The 22666-nt window shown below is 25.5% G+C and overlaps 1 protein-coding gene across 2 annotated transcripts in view; it reads right to left on the minus strand.

Annotated features, from left to right (window-relative positions):
• Window positions 1–22666, minus strand: part of LOC112592460 (ALK tyrosine kinase receptor-like) — a 336409-nt gene that overhangs the window by 9875 nt on the left and 303868 nt on the right. For both annotated transcript variants that reach the window (XM_025336511.1, XM_025336510.1), the window contains exons 12-17: window positions 19267–19426; window positions 17324–17471; window positions 15961–16092; window positions 14239–14395; window positions 6439–6648; window positions 3452–3703 (exon numbers count right to left, since the gene is read on the minus strand). In XM_025336511.1, coding sequence (XP_025192296.1) covers window positions 3452–3703; window positions 6439–6648; window positions 14239–14395; window positions 15961–16092; window positions 17324–17471; window positions 19267–19426 — 1059 coding nt within the window. The remainder of the gene's footprint in view (window positions 1–3451; window positions 3704–6438; window positions 6649–14238; window positions 14396–15960; window positions 16093–17323; window positions 17472–19266; window positions 19427–22666) is intronic.

Consider the following 22666-nt stretch of genomic DNA (forward strand, 5'->3'; position numbering starts at 1 on the left):
TATCTACTCATCATCATATACCTCAATAACTATAGTTGTATGATTCTATTTTTCTCATATTTTATTATTACAAAGCTATAGTTATTAACTTCAAAACTAATAATTAATAAATAATACAAATGTTATAACATATTTATAACTTATGTTCATTAATATCTATTCATCATTTATCATCAAGTTTAGATAACAAAACCTACCAGTGTAAAAGAAATAGTAAAAATCATTTTCAAACAACATTTATTTGTATGGTTGATGAAGGGATGGTTTTGTTATCCAATGGCCTTGGTGAGAGAAAGGGCAAATTCTCTACTTAAGTATAAATATTTAATTCTGTGGTACTAGAAAGTAGAACTATATATTATTATATAAATATATTATATGTCGTAGCCACTTTGTGAAATCAATATTTTTATGAAAAGATGACCATTTCATGAAATGGAAACAGATTTTTACACTTCCTGAAATTTGAAAATATTTCACGAAATGATCATTCGAATTTATCATCGAGTAATTTTTTTCACAATTTGGTCGTTTACTTTGTGCCTACTGAAATACGACATTTAACGGAAACATCAAATTTGACTAGATTCATTATTAGTTATTTAAAGTACTCGTATTTATTAAGGACATAATTATAACTTCTATAACTTGTTCTACCCATCTAAATTTTATGGTTGTGATTCTAAAATTGGATTATCCACATCAAATCTACCATTAGATTTTATTAAAAATTAACAGCTGAAGAGGATCTCAAAGAAATTTACAGCCAGTATACGAAGAGAAAAACTTAAAACGAGATATTCTTATTAAATACTGCAAAATGTGCAAAAACGAATCCATGGAAGATGTTTGTAATTTGTGTAAAACAAATAAGACAATACATGAAGAACGTAAAGCTGGGCACATATATATAGTTATAGTTAAATGTTGTATTTCAGTACACAACGTGAACAACCACATTGTGAAAAAATTACAGGATGCTAAATTCGAATCACTATTTCATAAAAAGTGACCATTTCGTAAAATATTTTTAAATTCCACGAAGTAAAAAAATCTGTTCCTATTTCATAAAAAAATTAATTTCACGAAGTGTCTACGACATATACTCGTATATATATATATTATAATATACACTATACTGCTAAATGATTTTCTTTTTCAATAAGTAAATTCTAAAGATTTATAAACAGTGTATTGATATGGATTTAATACAATCGGACTACTATATTATTATTATTATTATTATTTTATTTAAATGTATTATTTTATTTAAATCATAAATATTGTATAATTATCAATAAATTATTATCATATTATACAAAAATAATTTTTGTACACAATAATTTGTTATATCTGCATCGATCTGTTGATAAAGTACTGGCGTTATACTAAAACTGTTTTAAAACATCTCAGTTAGAGAGCGCCACAAATATTGCTTATCTATTTAAAATAACATTTTTGTGTTTCAATATTGACTTTTCAGTTTTACAAAAAAATAGTATTTATTTTTTTTTTTCATAGTTTAAATTTGACTTAATAACCACTTCATAATCAATTACTATGAAAATTATGATGTTTAAGTAACATTAAATCTTATATAGGCAATCTCTAAAATTATGTACAGTGATGAAACTAAATATTTAGAGTACCTACTTAATTTGGTTTAAATTTTTTAGTTTAATATACACATTTTATATAACTGTACAGGAAATACTAAAAATTGATATTTTAGTTATTATTAAACTATTTTTAAATCTCATTCACATCTAAATTCTTAATCTAAAAAAAAAAAAATAATTAAATTGCTTTAATTCAATTTTATGCAACACAAAATTTCATTGAAATTTGTTTATGTTAAAAACTATTAAAATCAGAATTAATACCGTTAAACATAGGTTATAAACTTTTATAATCCTTCAGAGCCTGTGAACTAAAATGCCTTGTACTATTCAGTTATCCATGTAATATCAGCCAACATAAACTAAACATACAACTGAATTAACTATTCAAACATGAGTATTTGTTGATTTGTTTATGATTAGTTATTTCGATTAAATATTAAATATAAACATTTATTCAAAACATTTTAATTAAACCTATCTAAATATTTTAATCATACATACAGAATATTTTTATTAATTATATATTTCCAATTACTATTTTATTATTACTGCGTAGTCCAAATTAATAACAATATTATTTTTGTTTGATGATAATATTTATAAAATTTATTAAGCATACCTACGTTTATAATAATAATATAATCATGCTACAAATTCAAATTTTTGATAAGCATTTTCTACATTCTAAATATTTAACACACTTAGCACTTTAAAATATATATTAATAAATTAATATTCATTTTAAACACATAATTAAAGTGATAGGTACCGTTTGTTTTATATGAGTTATCATACTGAAAAAAAAATGGCACCTTCATCTTATACGATATCAGTACCTATAAGATATACGTATGTAGTAAAAGGATCCTGATAATGTGAATTAAAGGTATTTTTTCTACACCTGACCATTGGTCATTATTTTAAATTATTTGCCCACTAATTATACCTTTATTAACGATTGAACCTAGTTATTTAATATTCATATTAATAGTGCATAAAATTTAACGTAAAAAAATCAATGCTCATAGATTATACAGTTAATTGAAAAAAATAAAAATAAAATTGAATATTTTTTAATAATTATGTTATTCATTTTTATAGATAGGTACACGTAAATACTTCTTTTGCTTTCGATCGTATAATTTCCATGTTTTTATACTTTAAGTATTGTTGAAACAATAATAAAAATCTAAATTTACGATGTCCATTAAGGGTCGTAAACAACATAAGTATAATATCACTTCACTCCTGTCGATCAATCAAAACGACGTCCATTATAAATAATTAAGTTCAATCTTAACAAGTATGTTCAATTTTATTTTTATTTTTTAGACATAATAATAATAATAATAATAATAATAATATTTAAGAAGTATTAACAAATATATATGTTTTTTCTTGGGTAAACATTTTAAAGAATTAGAACTTTTGATACTTTGATAATATTAAAATGGATACTAATTAATAAATAGTCTATAAAAAAAGGAATGTAATAAATGTTAAAAAAGTCTGAAAGATGCGAAAAAAAAAGTGTCTTAATGAGTATCTTGTATGATATACATTTTACGTATTTAAAATATAGGTCACTATAATAACATAAGTGTTAAATATAAACACTTTTGAATTTTTATGACCCTGATTTTTGCATAGCGTTCTGAAAACGCATTGGTTAATCGATAATACGATGAGGTCGTATTTAAATATCGATTTTAGGCCACGTGTTGAACAATTTTATTTACCTTCACATTGTCAGATTTTCGTTAAGTAATCGTACTACTTGTGTGCAGGTCGTCATTGGTAGTTTGCTTTACGTATTAAGACATACTCACATATGCATGACTTTCCATCGGGCCCGAGTTTGAAGTCGGGTGGGCATATGCAGACGACTGAACTGCGCAGTTGATTGGTAGCGGCACACAGGTACGCGCACCCACAACCCACGATGGCTGGTATGATGTACACGCTTCCGGACTTATAGTTGCTACCTGGGTACACGGCTCTATAGAACACGTGCTGGTTGTCCGGTAAATATGACCAACCACCCTCGCCATTCGTCTGACTGTTGCTCCAAGCACGGCCACCTGAATCCGTCGGATTTAATATAAATTAATATTATATAGCCGTAAAAAAAAAGCTGATAAGTTATTGGTGCACAAAACTATAATTAATATACACTTGTGTTGTAGTAATAACAGTAACGTCAAATCGGTAAAATCCGAATAGTAATTTATCATAACACAATAATGCAATCCTTATGGTAAGTACTGAAAAAAAGACGTAACTTAACCTACTTTAACCTGACTATAAATAAAATAGAAAAAAATCTAAATCCTATTTCGATTCAAAAAATCAAAAATTATAGTTTTATTTCTCAAAACCGTTTTATGGTTCCTTTGAGTAAATCAAGCATGATTTTATCATTTTGTAGATAACTTAAGTCTATTAATAGATTATTACTAATCTTAAATAACTGTTTTCTATTTGTATTTATTAAAAAAAAATATATATATACCTATTAAAAAGAATATTTTGAATATGTAAATACTTCGTATAACCTACTATTAAATCGTTAAAAAAAAAAAGTTTTTAAAATAACCTCTGAGTGTACGCTATATAATACAAAAAAAACACATAATGGTATTTTTAATAATTGATCAAAAAACAAAAAAAAAAACTAATATCAATTTATAGTATTAAACATAATATATTATTTTAACTCATAATTATTTATTTGACTGTTGAATATAATCAAGAATTTCTACAGTAAATAAGCACGACATTAATTAATATTTGTTACAGTTATGGATACTGTAAATTATTACATAAATAAAACGAAAAAGTTTTGTATACAGTACCGTCAAACTTCAGAAATCTAAAAAAATTACCACTTTGACAACATATGTAGTATATAATATATAAGTACCTATAGTTAATGTTTCACAAAAAAGAATGAAAAAAATGTATAATTTTTATATTATTCAAAAAAAGTTTATTTTATTAAAGTTAGGGGAAAAAAGCGAAGAAATCAAAGAAAATCATTTTAAAAAAAATTATCGTTTAATCCTTTGATATTAGTTTATTGTAATTTAATTAATATTTACAGTTATTGATATTTTGTATTAGTTTAAATTAAATTTATATTGGGTCATTAAGTTATAATTTGGTACCTATATATATTATTATATCTATGATATACACTATCAAATAAAATTAAGAGTGTACATAAAAGACTAAAATTTTGCAATCAAATTGTTTATCAAATAGATAATACGTTTTAAAGAATAAATACTAATGTTCGCAAATCAAACCATTTATTACGATTTAATAAACAATACTAAGGAGTACCTACAATAGATTTTTTGTTTTTTTTCTTCTAAAATTAAAGTTAAAAAAAAGAACGCATTTCAATACTTTTAAAATCTTGTTTCTTTAGAATCATTTTTCGAGGTATGTAAAACCCGTTGGGTTAAATCTATCTGTAGTAAGCGAACTTTCCATTCTTACAGTTTTATAATACCATCAGAAATACAACATTATGAATTTGTTTAGCTATATATTTTGATTGTTTTAACTCATAATAATATTATTGTACGAAAATCTCCGTGATTTACACTTGTTAAAATATTCTTACATTATGTTGGTGATTAATAATTATTACAAGTACAATTATTTTCCCATCATAATGTACACTCGGCGCGTTTATTGGCGGTCATAAATCAAGACAGATTAACTGATTCGTCGGTCGGTTGTTATAGTAACATCCCATTACAACACAACAACTATACAATTCATAGGAAATTGCATAAGATCATAATAAATTATTTGTAGTATTTTTGACAGAACTGATTCGAACGCAATAGAAATAATAAATACATATCCCGTTTTCGACGACGCCCGTTGTCGCACATACATTTCCGATCTTATTTTATTGCGGTGGAGCTGATTTATTATTTTGCCGTTACTTTGAAACGTGTGGTTGCCGAGTTGGAAATGACCTTTTTTTATTTTTTTACATTTATTTACTATGCTACTCGGCGAATGTTCACATTCGATCTTTTCCCATGACAATATAGGCTGCGGTGTTGGCCGGCAGACCGTTGTCTGTTGCCATTTCGCCAACAATTATGCTTTATGAGTTTCATTATATAATATTACGACCATTACGCATTGTTTGTACCAATCGCACTCTGCAGTGTTAGTAAATTTTAGATATAAAAGATGATACTATCGTATATGCAGTGAAATATAATTTTATTACATTATATTGTTTATCGACTAAAATATGTTATTACCAGTGTTTGTCCTAAAAGTAAAATTAGATTTATTTTATAATAAATCTGCCATTGCGTGACCGAATCGATAAACTAAGACATTCCCAATGATAGGGCAATAATATAATAATAATCTTAATATTATGTAATCATTTTTATCGACGATAAAAATAAAATATATTAACGCTATCGTTAGTAGCTATCGATGGACATAACTATTGTTTGCAGTGAACCAAAATTACACAACCACTCGATATACAACACAATATTATAAGTTATTATTCGAGTTATAAATATCAATATATTGTGCCATACTGGTGATTAGCAATAAGTTATTATATCTTATCACCATTTTGAGACATTAAGGAACGTGTATTGTTTTTCAGTTGTAGAATTAATTTCTAAACAAAATCATTAATAATGTGGACAAAATAAAAATCGTCCATTAAAATGAATTAACCGTAATGGCACTGCATCCGGCCATTTTAGGTTTTATCGAGAATTGGTGTTTATCTCCGACTACATCAATGTCAATATTGTCTTACCGGTGAAACCGCCACCTCCCCCACCGGCAACGCATCCACCACCACCGCCGCCGAACCCGCCAAATCCTTTGGTGTTGCCTCGGCTCTTGTAGCACGCCAGGCCGCCAACGCCACCACCATCGCTTCCGAAACCTCCAGTCCCCAATAACGCCGAGCCTGTGGATTTTTTGTCTTCCGTATAGTTTCCCGGAGCCCAGCCACCGCCAGCACCTGTTAAACAAATAAATAAATCACTCAAAAAAAAAAAAAAATACATATAAGTACGTTATATGAGGTTCAATACGTGTGACAAAAAATAATTGTACTTGGTGTGTGGACAATGGAGAATATAACGCGTATAAAAATGTAACAAGTTAATTGAGCAGGTTTTAGGGAGTATAGAAAAAAAAATCATATTTTAATAGACCATATTATTATACTTGTTTTAAACAAAAAAACTATGAAATAAAAATAGTGTTTTCCTATAACTTTTGATGTTTTGGAAAAAAGAAATTCTTTTAAGTTTTTAATATTATGCATTATTTTTAAAGTGTTTTAATCGTTTTCAATCAAAATCCATAGCTTTGATTTCAAGTTTTAATCATTTTAATGTATTTGTTTTAAATGTTAAAAAAAAATCCTTTAAATATTAGAGCATTCTTCAATGGTTAGGAAATCTTACAAATTGTTTGGTGCATTCTTCCATTTATACCTATCAACTTTAAATGTTTATAAATATTTGTTTAACACTGTGAATGAGTTTTATACACTGTTAACACAATTAAATATAATTATTATATCGATTTAATTATTTTTAAATAACGATTAGCATGCCTCAAAATCTGTCGTTAATTATATTATTTTATATTGTATTACTCATAAGTAGGACCCTGAATTGATGCATTTTTTTTTCTAATGCGTTATACGAGGTTTTTCTTTACAGAAATGTGATTTATGTTATACAAACTTTAATGAAACCATTTTTATTTTGCATTTTTTTGTATTTTTTTGATAATTTTTGGTTATACGGTCATATTTTACTTATTTTGATACATTTCTTGTATTTTTGTAGATATATTTACATTTTTTACATTTTTCTTTTATATTATTTTGACTAAAATAAATATTTGAAAAACTAACGTATTGTACAGCTCAATTCATCAATTATTATTTTTAAAATACCGATTTCTCTTTTGTAATTATTTTTTATCTTCATTTTAAATTTAATTTAGAACTTGTAGGCTGTAAAAAAAAAAAAAAAACATATTAAAAGTATAAACATTTTAGCATTGTTTAAATTCAAATTAATACAATTAAAAAAAAAAAAAAAAACGATGATTTCTGAGGATTTATTATTAAAAAACGGAATTTTTGAAAATGTTATCTTATTTTATGGATATTTTTTTGAGTCATTATTTGATGTTTATAAGTCATTTTAATACTTCATTTGTAGATATTTTTTAAAAATTTTTAGATCATCAAGTTCCGAGCCTTACTTATAAGCATATATTATTTTAGTATTACATATATAAACTTTATTTCTATTTTTTTATACTTTATTATAATAGTTTATAGTTTAGTTGTTTAGTCAATATTTCTATCAAAACGTGACAATCAGAACTCTGTTTAAGTTGAAAACAAAAACATCAACTATATATTTCATTAGCATTTAATCTTATTTAATATTTAGTTAATAGACTTAAATATAGCCAAAAAGAGAATGAATAATTGCAGTAAGTATGGTGCAAAATATATTTACATTCACCAAACATTATAATACCTACGTTTTTATTTTTAATTATAAAATATAAGAGAAAAATCCTATATGAGTAACGAAAATTTCAAAATAATATGGAAAATTAAATACATACGTACCTACATTTATTACATTATACACAATCTCATAATTATATCATTATATTTTATTATTTTAAAGAAGAAATCTTCTATTGTACCAATTGTTAGTGTATTTAAGGATAGTAAATAATTACTTATTTTATTGAAGTTTGAAATTCAAAATTTTTACTCATTGGTACATACTACATAGTGAGCCAATAAAAAAGTACATATTATACATTTTACGAATTGATAAAATCATGTCAGATAGATTTACGATTTTTATATTATGTGTAATAAATTTCAAAAAACTACAAGTAAAATAATTTGATTGTAATTTGAGTACAAAACTATATCGAAATCGAACGAAATTTGATCAACAACAATTTAACCACTTGGTTGAGTCACTGATACAAATCAATTCGTTGTGCATTATAAAAATTAGTATAATCATATTATAATTACTTCGTTTTATTTATACTCTATTCAAAAACAAAATAAAATTGAAATTATTAATGCTATAGTGCATACGTAAATACGAAATATAACAAAATATCCAGAAAAAAAATTTTAATGATAATAATATATCTTATATTTTATATGTTGCAGTATGTTATGCATGTCGTTGGTTTAATTATACTTACTGTTTCACACGCTTAAACTCTGGTTAAGAATAATTAGTGCCATAATAATATAATTTCGTTCAAAATATTGCACAATCAATATTATTATTAAGATCAAGTTTGAAAGTTAAAGATGATAAAATTTTTATGAAATAGTGGATGATATTATTAAATTGTTTTACTTACTTACAATGAATATTTAAGTCATAATTTATTACATCATTGTATTATTAACTGATTTAAACATCAAGTATATAACATAATTTATAAGAACCAAAGATCTAATCTAAATTGCATTTAAGGTAGAACATTAATGATAATAATATCGATCAATGAATCGTATGTTTAAATATAATGTTGTCAGCTCTAACCGTCGGGCCGTCTAGGTACTACGGCTACACGATATCAAGTTTACTTGGAAAATGGAATACAAACAATCCGTTCGTTTCATGTTCCCGAAATGTAATTACTATACTATAATTAAATGATTGAGTAGATAAAACGATTATATTAAATAAACATTACTATACCAAAACGAGCAAAACAGTATAAACTTATCATATATCTACGTAGTTATCACAAGAATTTTGTCATTGACTAAACGTATAAGATATGTTAGCTATATTTTTTTAAATAGATGATCATAGTATGAAATAAATCGAACAAACATCTAACATTTTTCAATAAATGGTTTGCTTCAAAAACTCTATGATAAATTATTTCATGTACAAATTCATTCAGAATTCAGAGACTAATAAAATAAACTTGATTTTTTGTCACGCTTTTAATCGAATACTGTTATTAATATTTGTTTTTGCCATAATTACGAATCTACTATTATCATATCAATAACTTATAACTTTAAAATTATTAATTAAATTAATTAACTTTTTCGAAATTAAAATTATTTATGAACTGTAGAAATACAACGTGTGTAGTATATTAATTGTTCATTGTTCTTAAATTTAAATAGTTACCTATCTTAGTTTTTTAAAGATTTTATTAGTTATGTTAATAAAAGATGCAAAATTATCTACAACCGAGGTAATATGTAGCAAGATAATGATATTATTGATTTTTCAGTAGTGTGTTATCATATTAAAATAATACCAAATATATTAATTTAATAAAATATAATCAATTAAAACGAGAATCAAATATTTTTATTTGCAATATTTTTCATAAGTTTTCCAAAAATTTATTTAAACCTCTATATATAAAAATGTATAAACAGAAGTACTCAGGCAAGTGACATCATTCAAAAATTCAATTTTTAAATATTTTCGTTTTTATTTAAAATGTAGTTTAGTTTATTTGTACATAAAGCATTTTTGCACTAATAATCCTATTTTTATATTTTTAGAATAAATGTTGTAAAATTTAAGGATTCAATATTATTAAATAGACACGTAATCATCAAGTCCTCATTATTCAAAATATTTATATGACTCGTAGTACTTAATCTGCATTGATAACAACAATATAAACCCTAAAGTCCTTTTATACATCTTTTTTATTTCGTGTGTATAACGCCTTTTTGTTTTGACCTATATAATTAATTATAACATCAATTAATATCGTTAGATAAAATAAATATTTTATTTTTAACAATGTGTTTAAAAATTATAAAACGGTAAGACATTGTTCAAACTGTTACATTTTTAATTTTGATAAATATAACTTATATTTAATGCAACTTTTATTTAAATTATTAATTATTTGTTAAAGTAATTGATAAATTCCATAATGCATTTTAGATAGTTTTTATCGAATAATATAAAATAAATCAACAAATCTAAAATAAATATTTAATAACAATACTGTTATAAAATGAGTTATAATAAAATAAAATAAAATAAAATTTAATTTTACTATTATTCGCAATTTTTATGATCACAATCGTAGTGGAATTTTTTAATTTCGAAATACCTTTTATAGTTATGTGATTCAAAAATCGTCTTTCAATGCGTTTTATCTTTTGTTTTTGATTGGAATTTTAAGTTAACTTATAAAATACGAGTACAATTATGAAATTTTGCCCACATTTTAGTACTTAATTTAAAATATTATGTTTTCTGTATATCTAATACCTATAGGTATTACATTTTTTATGAAATGTGTAGAATGTAGGTTTATAATTATGCATTAATATTAAAGATTATAGAACAAAAATACTAAATAACTGTTGTAAATACTTGTAAGTTATTTAAATCATTGTGTAAATTAATTAATTAGTATTTAAAATGACATAGGTAATAGTGCAACTATACACTTATCAGTTCTTTGACGTAATAGCGGCTATTTTATATATCTCGATAAATAAACATTTTTTTAACTTAAATATTTTACTTAAACGTATTTTATTATTTTTATCATAGTAAAAAACCTATTAGACTTGAAATCAAAACAAAAAATGTGTATGTTGTTTTTAGAAAATTCGATTTTTTACTAAGTTTCTACCTCCAAATATACATATAGTACAAAACAAAATATTTAAAGACCCGAAGTATAAAATTTGTTATTTATCTAATATAATTATAAATTAATCTCTCTTGCATACATTTTTTAATAGAAAACAGTCAGGTAACCTGCTCTGATATGTAATATGTTACAAGTATATGCGTGGTTATTTTAATGTTTCAAACTAGAATTCAATAGTAAATGTCTATACAATTAAAAAAAAAAATCAAATTTGCCAAATTATGACGTTGTGTAAATATTCCAATATTTTTACACTGTTATTTTGTGTTTCCTAATTATTTTAAAAGTACTTTTTTATAATTTTAAACCTTCGGAGTATCATTTGAATTTAATTTAAAACAAGAATCACCCCTCAACATTTAAGATCAAATTATTTTTTTTCTTGTTTCAAAATATAATGATATAAATATAGATTTAAATAAAAATACATACATAAATCTCTTAATTTAAATCATGATTTCTTAAAATATTTTCGGGCATAACAACATGTAAGTATATACAGTGAAATTCCATAAGTAACAACGTAAGTAAACTGGGTAATACGTACCGAAATATTTAAAAACAGTTTTTGAACATTAATGTATGGATCAGTTATGAGTTCAATTCTTAGCTGTGTCGTCATGTTTTAAGTCTTAATAAAGATGTATAGGTTGAGGTCACCTTACTTGACTATTTTCTGTTTGTAAGTTTAATATTTTCGATATATAAATGCAAGTGGGTGTGTGCATATATGTAAATTAAACAAATAAAACGGTCATCGGTGCGTATGTCCTATTCAAGTATAAGGGTGACTTTAGTACCAACTGATAAACTAAATTTTTCCTCTAACAAAACAGAAGTAAGATAATATTTACCTACGATTTTGAATTCCTAAATTATTTTTTTTTATAATGGTTATAATTTTTATGATGATTGATACTATTGTTTTACGATGTTTTGAGAAAATTAAGTTTTGTTTATTTTTTATTCATTTAACAGTTTTACTTTTATTTTGTCCAAAACAAACTTGGGCGTCCGATTTTAAATCTAAACCAAACCACTTCATTAATTACTATTTCACTTACTGAATCAAACGTACTGGTTAAAAAAATAAATGATAATTTTTTTATCATATTTTTTTCCTACAAAAGTTACGGTATGTTAAGTGATATTTTATTATTAACATGACATTAAACACGTGTTGTAGATAATGCATTTAAAACGTAGTTTTTGCCGTAATTAAATGTTATTATATAATGTTAATAAATTCATATTACCTCTATTCTTAGAATCAGTGACCTAATGAATGATTATGAAAAGAAATTAAAATACATGTTATAAATGTTTTGAAATTAATAAAGTTGTACCAGTGAGTTAGGTTAATAATTTTTTTTTTTGATCCTTTAATCACTGAAACGTAATAAAAGTTTGTTAAATATTACACGACCGTCACCTTTATTCAATTAGAACAATTAGGTCACCAAAATACAATAAAAACACCTACTGCAGTTATTGCTGAACAAGTTTAATTTGTATTGTATTCCAATGTATTTCAGTTTATTTAACTTTTAATACTATATAATATATATTTTATGAACGTGTTTTATACTTCAATTATATAGCTATAAAAGTTACCAGCATAATAATATAAAAAAATATGAACTAATTTATAATAAATTACTACCATTATAGCCTGATGTTCAAGTATGCCGTGACTGTACACATTTTATATAATTTATTATTAGGTAATGGTTTGATAATAAAATAGAAAGTCTAGTTTAACGTAATATTTATTTTTTAAAGAATTTCCAATCAATAAGCATATGCCGGAATCTGTTTGTTTTTATGATTTTATCGTTGTTATAGTAAAAATAAATATGCTTTTAGTAGGTATTTTAATTATACACAAAATGTGTTTAGTTTTTTGTGAATACTACATCAAAAACCTCAACCATCCTAACACATTTCAAAGAAATTAAAAAAATAGCGAAAAGTTCAACTATGAAGATACAGCACAAATGAGTCATTCAAAAAATAAGGTTCTTTTAGAGAAAAAAATATGAAAAACACAAGTGTGTAATTATATTCAGTTTCAAGCCACTAAATTGTAACATTATAATTTTGAGTTGTATTAAACTTGAACTAAAACACAACATGGTACGATAATCACGTGCTACATAAAATATAATGTTGTTTATTGGTTTGTTCTATAACAGAATTTATTTGGTTTTTTTCCGATTAGGTTAGGTTCAAATATTTAAAATAGATAAATAAATAAAAAAAAAAAATATATAATTATGTATATGTCACTACAGAAGACTGGGAAACTAGTTGAGATTCCTTCTCCCCGTCAAACAAATACTGTGAAAATGGAATTAAATATATACACAAAAACATTTCAAAATCAATCTCGTCAACCAATTTCGTCAAGTTTACTTGATTGGGTAAATTTTTTTCAAATCGACGATTCCTTTTTACCAATCACAAAATTACATTCTAGCAATATCATAACAGATTAGAGTTATTTTTTTTAATAAAATACTTTTCATTAACATGCTGTACCATAAACGGCTTTAATTATATAAGTTGACTAATTAAATTTATTTTATTTTCTATCGCGTAATCTAAAAAAAGCGATTTTAAACGCATTTTTTTCTTTTTTTTCTGATTTTGTCTATAAACATTTGTTGTTAATAAATTCAGAATATGACCTTTTAAAAAAAAGTTATTGAGTAACCAATGTTACTATTGTCTTAAGTTTCAAATTTAATGAAGTGTAACACAAAAGTTTTTATTTTAAAAACTAACTGACCAACAAAATGTGTTGTCTGAAAAAAATCGCATCATTGAAAAATCAATACATACATTCAGTGCTAAAAAAAAATTATTCTTTAACACAAACCTGCAGGATTTTCACCAAACGATGGTGCAGTGATTGCTGGTAATCTCATGTTGGTACCATTACCGTGTTGACTCCTGTCGTCTTTAAATGGTCCGTGTGCCAAACCACCTCCGCCAGCACCAATCACCAACGGTAAGTATCCTTCTTCTCGTGAGCCCTTTAATTTCAAATCATTTAAAAAATATTATTACATGCATCTGAAATATCTGAGTATTTTTTGATGTTTTATTCAAACATGTAATAAGTAATAAAAAATGGAATAAATTTCTCATTATGAAACATTTGTATGACTATAAAAGCTATGTACATTATTTAAATAGTGTTTTTTTGTTTTTTTTATTGTGTAGACGTAGATCAATAACCAAGACGGAACCATATTTATGTATGCATGATAAAATACATTTTGAGTGTTATTGAATCGTATTATACATTGTAGTTATTAATATTGATAATTTACTTCGCAAAAAGTTTATTTAAAAATTATCGATTTCAATAATAATTTAAGATACACTCAGTTTTAACATTTTATTCAGCCATTATTATTATACTTATGTTTAATGAGGAAATCAGTATAATCTTTTATTTTTAATTTCATTGTCTCGTCTCTTAAAAGAATATTATTTTTTTTCAAATTATTATTCAAATAATGAACGAATTGTATTATTTTTATTATTAACTAGTATACATTTTATGTTCAGATGTGCAAAACAGTATACTTGTGAATTGTTATTACTTAAGGTCTAAGTGCTTATAAATAAAACAAACAAAAAATCGTTCTGCATTTGATATTTACCTATGTATTGAATAAAATAAGTATTCTGCTCAACGTTCTGAAAAAGGTATTGTTATTTAAAAATAAAAGTTGAGAGTAGTTTCCGCCAGAAAAAAGGTGAATAAATATGCGTTTATCATGAATTGTCAACAAAAAGAGAAAAAAATCCAAAATGATGAGTGTCCATTAAAATAATCTCTATGCAAACATGTTTTTAATTATTGTTGTGTAAATTTGTAGTGTACTAAATATTAAACAATTTCAGTTTTGTATTTCAAATAATAACGTAAATTAAAACATTTTATGGAAAATTATATACACAGTGGTTTCAGTGAATTCCTATGAAATAGGGATTTTTTTAAATTAATTTTAGTTACTTACTGAATATCATCTATGAATACAAATATAGAATTAAGTTGACAAATAATAAACCACATGAACTAACTAACACAAAAATTCGTTACAATCATTGTTTATTCATTATTAAATTGTTTGTTAAATGTATAATAACGTTTATCTTTTATTTTTATCGAAATTACATTATAATATATTTTTGATCGATCAATCTATATATAATATTATATTATATAAACAATTACTCGAATATGTAGCGTTTATATATTTTTCAAATAATGTAATAAGATTGTTTCCTAGTTATTTTATACTTTATCATGGATATATTTAGTGGCAATATAATAGTTGATTCTTCCGTTATTATCGTAGAGTTATTCGTTTGTGTGTGTATATATATATTTTGAACCGACGGATTAACGTGATTTCGTCATGAAATATTAAATATCTTTGGACATTTTACGGTTGCAACATTGTGCGTAATTTATTCTTGTAAAAGTATGCGTCGCCCAGGGTCACGCAGAACAATAGCGTGTGCGGAAAGTTTGTTGTAGAACGTTGGTTTCGGGTCCGTGTCCCACGAGAAATCGGCACTTAACTGTAAAAACAAAAGATCCGCCGCCACCGCCTCCACCGCCGTTGAGCAAGCGCAAGTCATGCAGTTCTTTGAGAGCGCTCCCTGTCCTGAAGTATTGTTCTTGTTGGCATGCGTCGTCGCGTTTTTCAAACGTCTAAATATTCCAAATTGAAGAGATAAAATTAGAACAAGTCTAGTAAAAGTACCTACCCATAAAGTAGAAGTATAATAAAAGTAATGTATATGTGTTAAATATTATTAAGCAGAGTCATTTATTTAACCAGCTACGCTAACATTCTTGGTTAATTTTCGTATTTTTAGAATTAATAATGCGTATTGATAGTTTAATAAAGTACTTTAATTGAAAATAAAGAATACATACACGTTTTGATCCATGTATTTTTAGTTTTTTTTTCTTTTTTAAATGGTGGCCTATGTTTTAAATTGTATAGTAAAAATTAGAATATTTTTCTTGAAAATTTTGATATACAAAAATACCACCAAACACTAAATTAAGATTTTTTTTTTTTAATAACTAATAAGTGTTTAAAACTTATATAACTCGGATAAAATGATAAGGATTATTCCGCTAATATTGTCGTTAACTACTCCACTTGTTTAGATTCCTCCAAATGTTTATCAATGAAAAATACCGTTCATTCAATTTTCATGATACACGTTAAAAAAAATATTCTGATGTTTAATAGATAGTTCCATTAAAATACGCCAAATGTATTTTTAAACCTTATTAAAACCATAGGGATATTTCAAAAACGCATCAGGTAAACATTGGTCTAACCATGATAAAAATATTTAAACGAATGACCCTTTACATACAGGTTGAGTCTCCGAGCCTCAAAGATTCTTTTTTTTTTTTTGTCGCGTAGAATGAGAAAAATATGTGGACGTGGTGGCCCAGTCTGTACATGTAAGCACATATTATAATATAAATAGGACTCATCCAAAATGATTCATCCGAAGCTTTGCGCCTGGCTTATCAGGTCACAGAAACTCACGTCTTAATATGACAACGACCGTATATACATGTATCGACATTACCATCAACCATAAACGAACTCATTATGATATTGGCGAGTCACTTACAGGGGTTATATTGGAACGATAATGGGTTATTAACAGTTTGATATTGTTGTCAGCGGACTTTGGCATGACACGTAGAACGCTTAATAGATATTGACTTTGATAAATCATTATTTTATTTAATGTACGAGCTATAGAGCTTAAAATATAGATAACTGTTTGAAATCGGACGAATCATTTGGATTGAACTTTATGTGTCGAGTGAGTATTATTATTATTATTATTATTATTATTGCCATTTGTTGTCAGCGGTCATAGGTTATTTTGATTTCCAACACACTTACTTTCCGACACGCGTCTCCGCCTTCTTGACCGACCAATATGTGCAGCTGTTGGTGTTTGGACAGCTCAACCACCGCGATGGCTGTAGCTCCTTTCGAAATACCCATTCCGTCGGCCCCCTTGCCGCCACGAGCCCCTCTCGCTATTATACTAAAACACACAAAAATGTACGATAACAGATTCAAAATATTTTACTATCACTTTGTTGGGTGGTCAGTGAATCAAATACACATCATAAATAGTAAACTGACGCATTTTATTTAATCCATTCGACCACAGTGCAGCAAAGGCTGATATATTATTACATATTATTATTGGAATGAATGGACTTACTACAGAGATAGGTTACATTATTACTTTACGCATTCTCTCAAAAGTAGTTTTTTGCATATGGAAACTGGTTATGATTTTATAAGCATTATTTTAATTTATCATTATATTTTATATATTATACTAATACACTCAGATGAAACATTTAAATTTTAGAAAAAAACCTCCAAGCAAATACAGACTGTAAATTAATTCACTATACTATTATAATTAGACTTGGAGACTTCCACAATTATAGACATATTTTTTTTTATAATTTAATTTGGTTAGAGTTATAGTTTATTAATTTATAACTAACGAAACTATTGAATAAGTACCTAATTTCCACGAAAATCACGAAGACATCACATTTGAGTATCCTTTTACATGATATATAAGTGTGGTAATTACAATAAGTTTAAAATTGGTGTTACACAAAATGGTTAAGTAGGTACATAATATTATGTTTAGGTATAGTAAAACTTTTTTTTATAATGTAATATGTATTAAATTCATATTATTTTGTATAGACTGTCAACGCCGCATATAAAATCGCGGTTAATAATGTTTTATAAGTATTTTAAGTTAATAATATTTTTTTTGGTATGCAAGTCGAAATTTTTTGATGATAGGAGATAAGTATGACAACGCGATATTGTCGTGTTACCGGTATCCATTTTATCTGCTAGGATATTTTACTTATTTTTTTACCGGGAATAGTGAGACGTTTCTACATATTTATTTAAGTTAACACAATTTAAAGTGATGGTTATTGTATAGTATAGTCAATCAAAATCAACAAAATCAGTACGAAATATCAGACTGTACAGTATACAAGCGTACACAGATTATATGTAGGTAAGTAAAGCACGCAAAGTATTTTCTGCGGATTAAATAAAATCGAGATAGCTCTTACACTGATTGTCTTTTTTACAAACATATCTACAGCAGTAATAGGCAGGTACCACAAAATAAATGTACGGTGTATGCGAAAAGTCAACCATAGTTGAGTAGTAGTTATTGTTCATTATTGTTAGCAATAAATTTTATAGCATTGTTCCGTTGTTCGTATATTTTCGTCTTAGATTACATTAGATTTATTTTATTTTTTATTCTTTTATTACAATATACATACTATATATACAACTTTTTTATGTTTTGTATTCAAAATTTGTTAAATAATATCATTAAACAATGTTTATGGTTGATTTAAATACATTTTATATTTTGTAACCATTAATAAGTTCTAAGGAGTTTAAAATTTGAATAAGATCTCATCATGTTTTTATTTTTATTTAATAATTATTAATTTATAAATAATTATTTTTAATTGATAACAATATTATTTATGTTTTGTTTTTCTATAAAAAAATATTTTTAGGTTGTTATAAATATGATAACTAACTGTATATGAACATTTGATAACGATTTAGGTTATTATTTGCATTCATTTTTATAATTAAAAAATAAAAAGTATTTAAAAAAAAATTCAATGTAGTAGATAATTATAAAACTTTTGGAAAAAAAAGTTTTAGTTCATTCTAATTAAGTCCTTTTTTTTTTGTATATGATATATCATACAAATTGTGTTTGAAGAAACCATTTTTAAATTGTATTGAATACTTAAAGTACTTACGTATACACTCCTGTCTCAGGTACAAGCCAAATTTGTACTCCATCCATGTATGTGTCATTAACCACTACCACAGATACAGTTGTATTTGTATATGCAGCTTCACAAGATCGATTACTTGGGCCCAATCTACCTTTTGATCCACAAGTCGTAAATTTATAAACTGAAAATAGAAAAAGTTATTTATGTCATATATTGGTAGTAGGTATTTTGAATTTTTCTGTAGGTAAGTATTTCTAAACTAAAATATATTTGATTTGAATAAAAAATAATATTATTTTAACAAATAAAAGAAAAGTATAGAATGAAGATTGCAATAAGGTATAATATACCTTATCACAACTGATGGTGTGTTTATACATTTTAGAACTATAAATTATATTGAAGTATAATCATTTAAAAAACACACTTTAACAAACAAATATAAAACTTTTTTTTTATAGACAGTTTATAGTTGAGATTGAATTTGGGTGATTCATTGAAAAATATCATAAATAAAACGAATCATACTTTACATAAAACCACGAAAAACACGATTGAGTTCTAATAATACACTAAAACCAAATCCCAAATACCAATTCATAATATGGTATGAATGAGTAGTTTTAGAAAAATACCACAAATAATCTATTCTAGAATTAAAAATCTCTAAAAAAATATTTGAATCGGAACCTCATTGAAACTATTATTAAAATATTTCAGAAACTAAAATTATTATTTTGAAAACATTAAGGGTAGTTTTTCATGTTATTTAACTCATTGATTGTATTGCATTTTTTGTTTTAACAATATGTATGTATAGATTATACTGAAAAGAAATCATAAAAGTATACCAATCCTTAGATATAATTATCAAAAATGATGTTGGATTCATTACTTGTGATTGGTTTTATACGGATTCTCGTACTATATAATCGTATTGAACTTTCACTTAAATATTCAGGTGTTCTTTATTTATTTTTATTGATAAAAATGGAAATATATTAAGTACTTATAATTCTATGTCGATATTTATTATTTAAAATAAAATGCACAATTACATGAAAAACGTGTCATTTGTAACTATTACGTCATAATTAATATTATTAAAATACATAACATCTTATAAAATGTGAGAAATGAAAATTTTATCAAGGCGATCTCTTTTTAAGTCTCTACACTCTTTATTTCAAAGTTTTAATTTTTTATTTGAATACTATTTGTACGTAATTGTTTGTCATTGCAATATAACATTTTTATAAAATATTATAACTTTTACAAATTTTAAGCGTTATTCTTTTTTGAAAAGTATGATTTTATTTTGAATGATAATTTATATATTTAATTTTATAAATTAAAGCAGATATTTTTTTTTTTAAATTTCGATGCATGAAAATTTAATTCATAAATTATAACTAGAAGTTAATTATTTATAGTTATTAAGCTACTGATTCGAAATTATAGAAACATTTCAAAAAACATTTTGCTTTGGAATATGAATTAAAAATAAGCGTTATATTGCAAAAATAAATACAACTTTTCAAAATAATGAAGTTATACATAGAAATATCCCTATTAAGCTTTTTGAGAATAAACTATTTCATCAAATATAAACATTTAATATAATAAGTATATTTATTTTGCTTTTGGATTATAGGAATAAAGCTGGTAAAGAGCGTGTCAATAATATGGACATTTTTTTAAAGTAGATTATAAAGTACTTATCATAGATATTTATCACATGATATGGATCGGATCAGATCGATAAAATGGTATAATATCGATTAAGATTGAGAGATTACGCAGTATACCCATAATAATGAAAAAAACCTTGAGAATATACGGTGTATATGTAGTAATGTAGTATACTCTTAACCCTATGGGAACACTTCTGGTATTACATAATATAAATAATGGATCATATTTTAAAATGGAGAGTAAATATTAAAAAAAAAAAAAGGTTTAGAATAAAAATAATAATATTGATATGATATTAAATAATAAAATAAATAAAAAAAAAATTACATAAACGCTTTGTCAAAACATTAGCAATGTATATTTTTGAGTGAATTGAGTAGGTACGTTTTACCATTCCAGGAATACAAAAAAGTTTGTATTTATTTTCGTTTTAAATTGAACAAAATTCAATTACGGGGGAAAAAAAAAAAGATGACCGTTTGAAATTTCTTGATATGACTTTTGGAAATAATATTTTATAGATATCATAATATTAAAACGGTCCGCCATCACCGCGAGACCAGAGGTTGAAACTTTAAAAACCCAGACACTATTGACACAACAACGTGTGCTTATTAATAACCATTATAAATGATTTAATACGGAATTACACCGGATAGGTCTCGTTATGTATACATTTCCGGTAAATTTTAGTGCATTTTCCACTGCCGTTATTTGTTTCCACCGACGTGTTTTCAGTCCATTTAATATATCAAACAGTGTGTTCGTATACATTAATAATAATAATATGCTTTATAGCCAACTCTTTAGAAATCTCCGGATTATGCCTATGAGACTCATTCGGACAACCCGTAACAGAATTGTTTATCCTCGTTGCTCGGCGTATCGGAAACAACGTAGACCTTATATAAATATACAAAAGCGCGTGCACATCATTAAACGATGACATTTGCATATGAAGTTCTTTATATTTATACCTATCACGCTCGAGAGATTTTACCAATTATCGGGCTATAACTATTTCAGTTATAATGCGTATGGTAACGCATCTGTATAATTTAACAACGTAATGATGTCAGTGTTATTAAAATCTTTCGAGATAGGGAAGTATATCCTTTTGAAGTTATCAAAGTCTCATTTTTACAAACACGCTAGTCCAATTTCCGGATTTGTATGTAGAATTATTCATTCAATGGCGCGTGGTCATTGAACAGTAAAATCCAACCCTAGGATTTATTCTACTACGTAGAGCCATTGTCGAGTGTCTTCGTCATGTCATTGGCATCAATATTACTCATTTTATTAGCTCATAATTCTTATTACGCGGACGAATGTTAAAATGTATTGAGGGGCTCGGACCACGGTCATTTTGGGTAGCTATAATGTATATCATTCGTGCAAGTAAAATTATTTTTATCAACGTGACCGATGTGGATTTTGATGAACGTATGATTTTATTTTATAGTTAATTTTTGATTGTACATTACTATATAATACCTAAATTACTATATTAATATCAATTTAAAGCTAAAATTTATTATAATTTTAATGAAGGATAATGATATAGGTCTTCTATGTGATTTAATTTAATTTTTTTTTTCAATTGACAATACACATGACCGTACAATATAATTATAAATTATGTAATCTGATTGCGCACCGCCGTGGAGCTGTTGAACCGAGATCGTCAGCTGGCCACAGCGATACTCGCGGCGCGTCTATTTCC

Source organism: Melanaphis sacchari, unplaced genomic scaffold, assembly GCF_002803265.2.
Source record: "Melanaphis sacchari strain LSU unplaced genomic scaffold, SCAv2.0 Contig177_pilon_pilon, whole genome shotgun sequence".
NCBI lineage: Eukaryota > Metazoa > Arthropoda > Insecta > Hemiptera > Aphididae > Melanaphis > Melanaphis sacchari.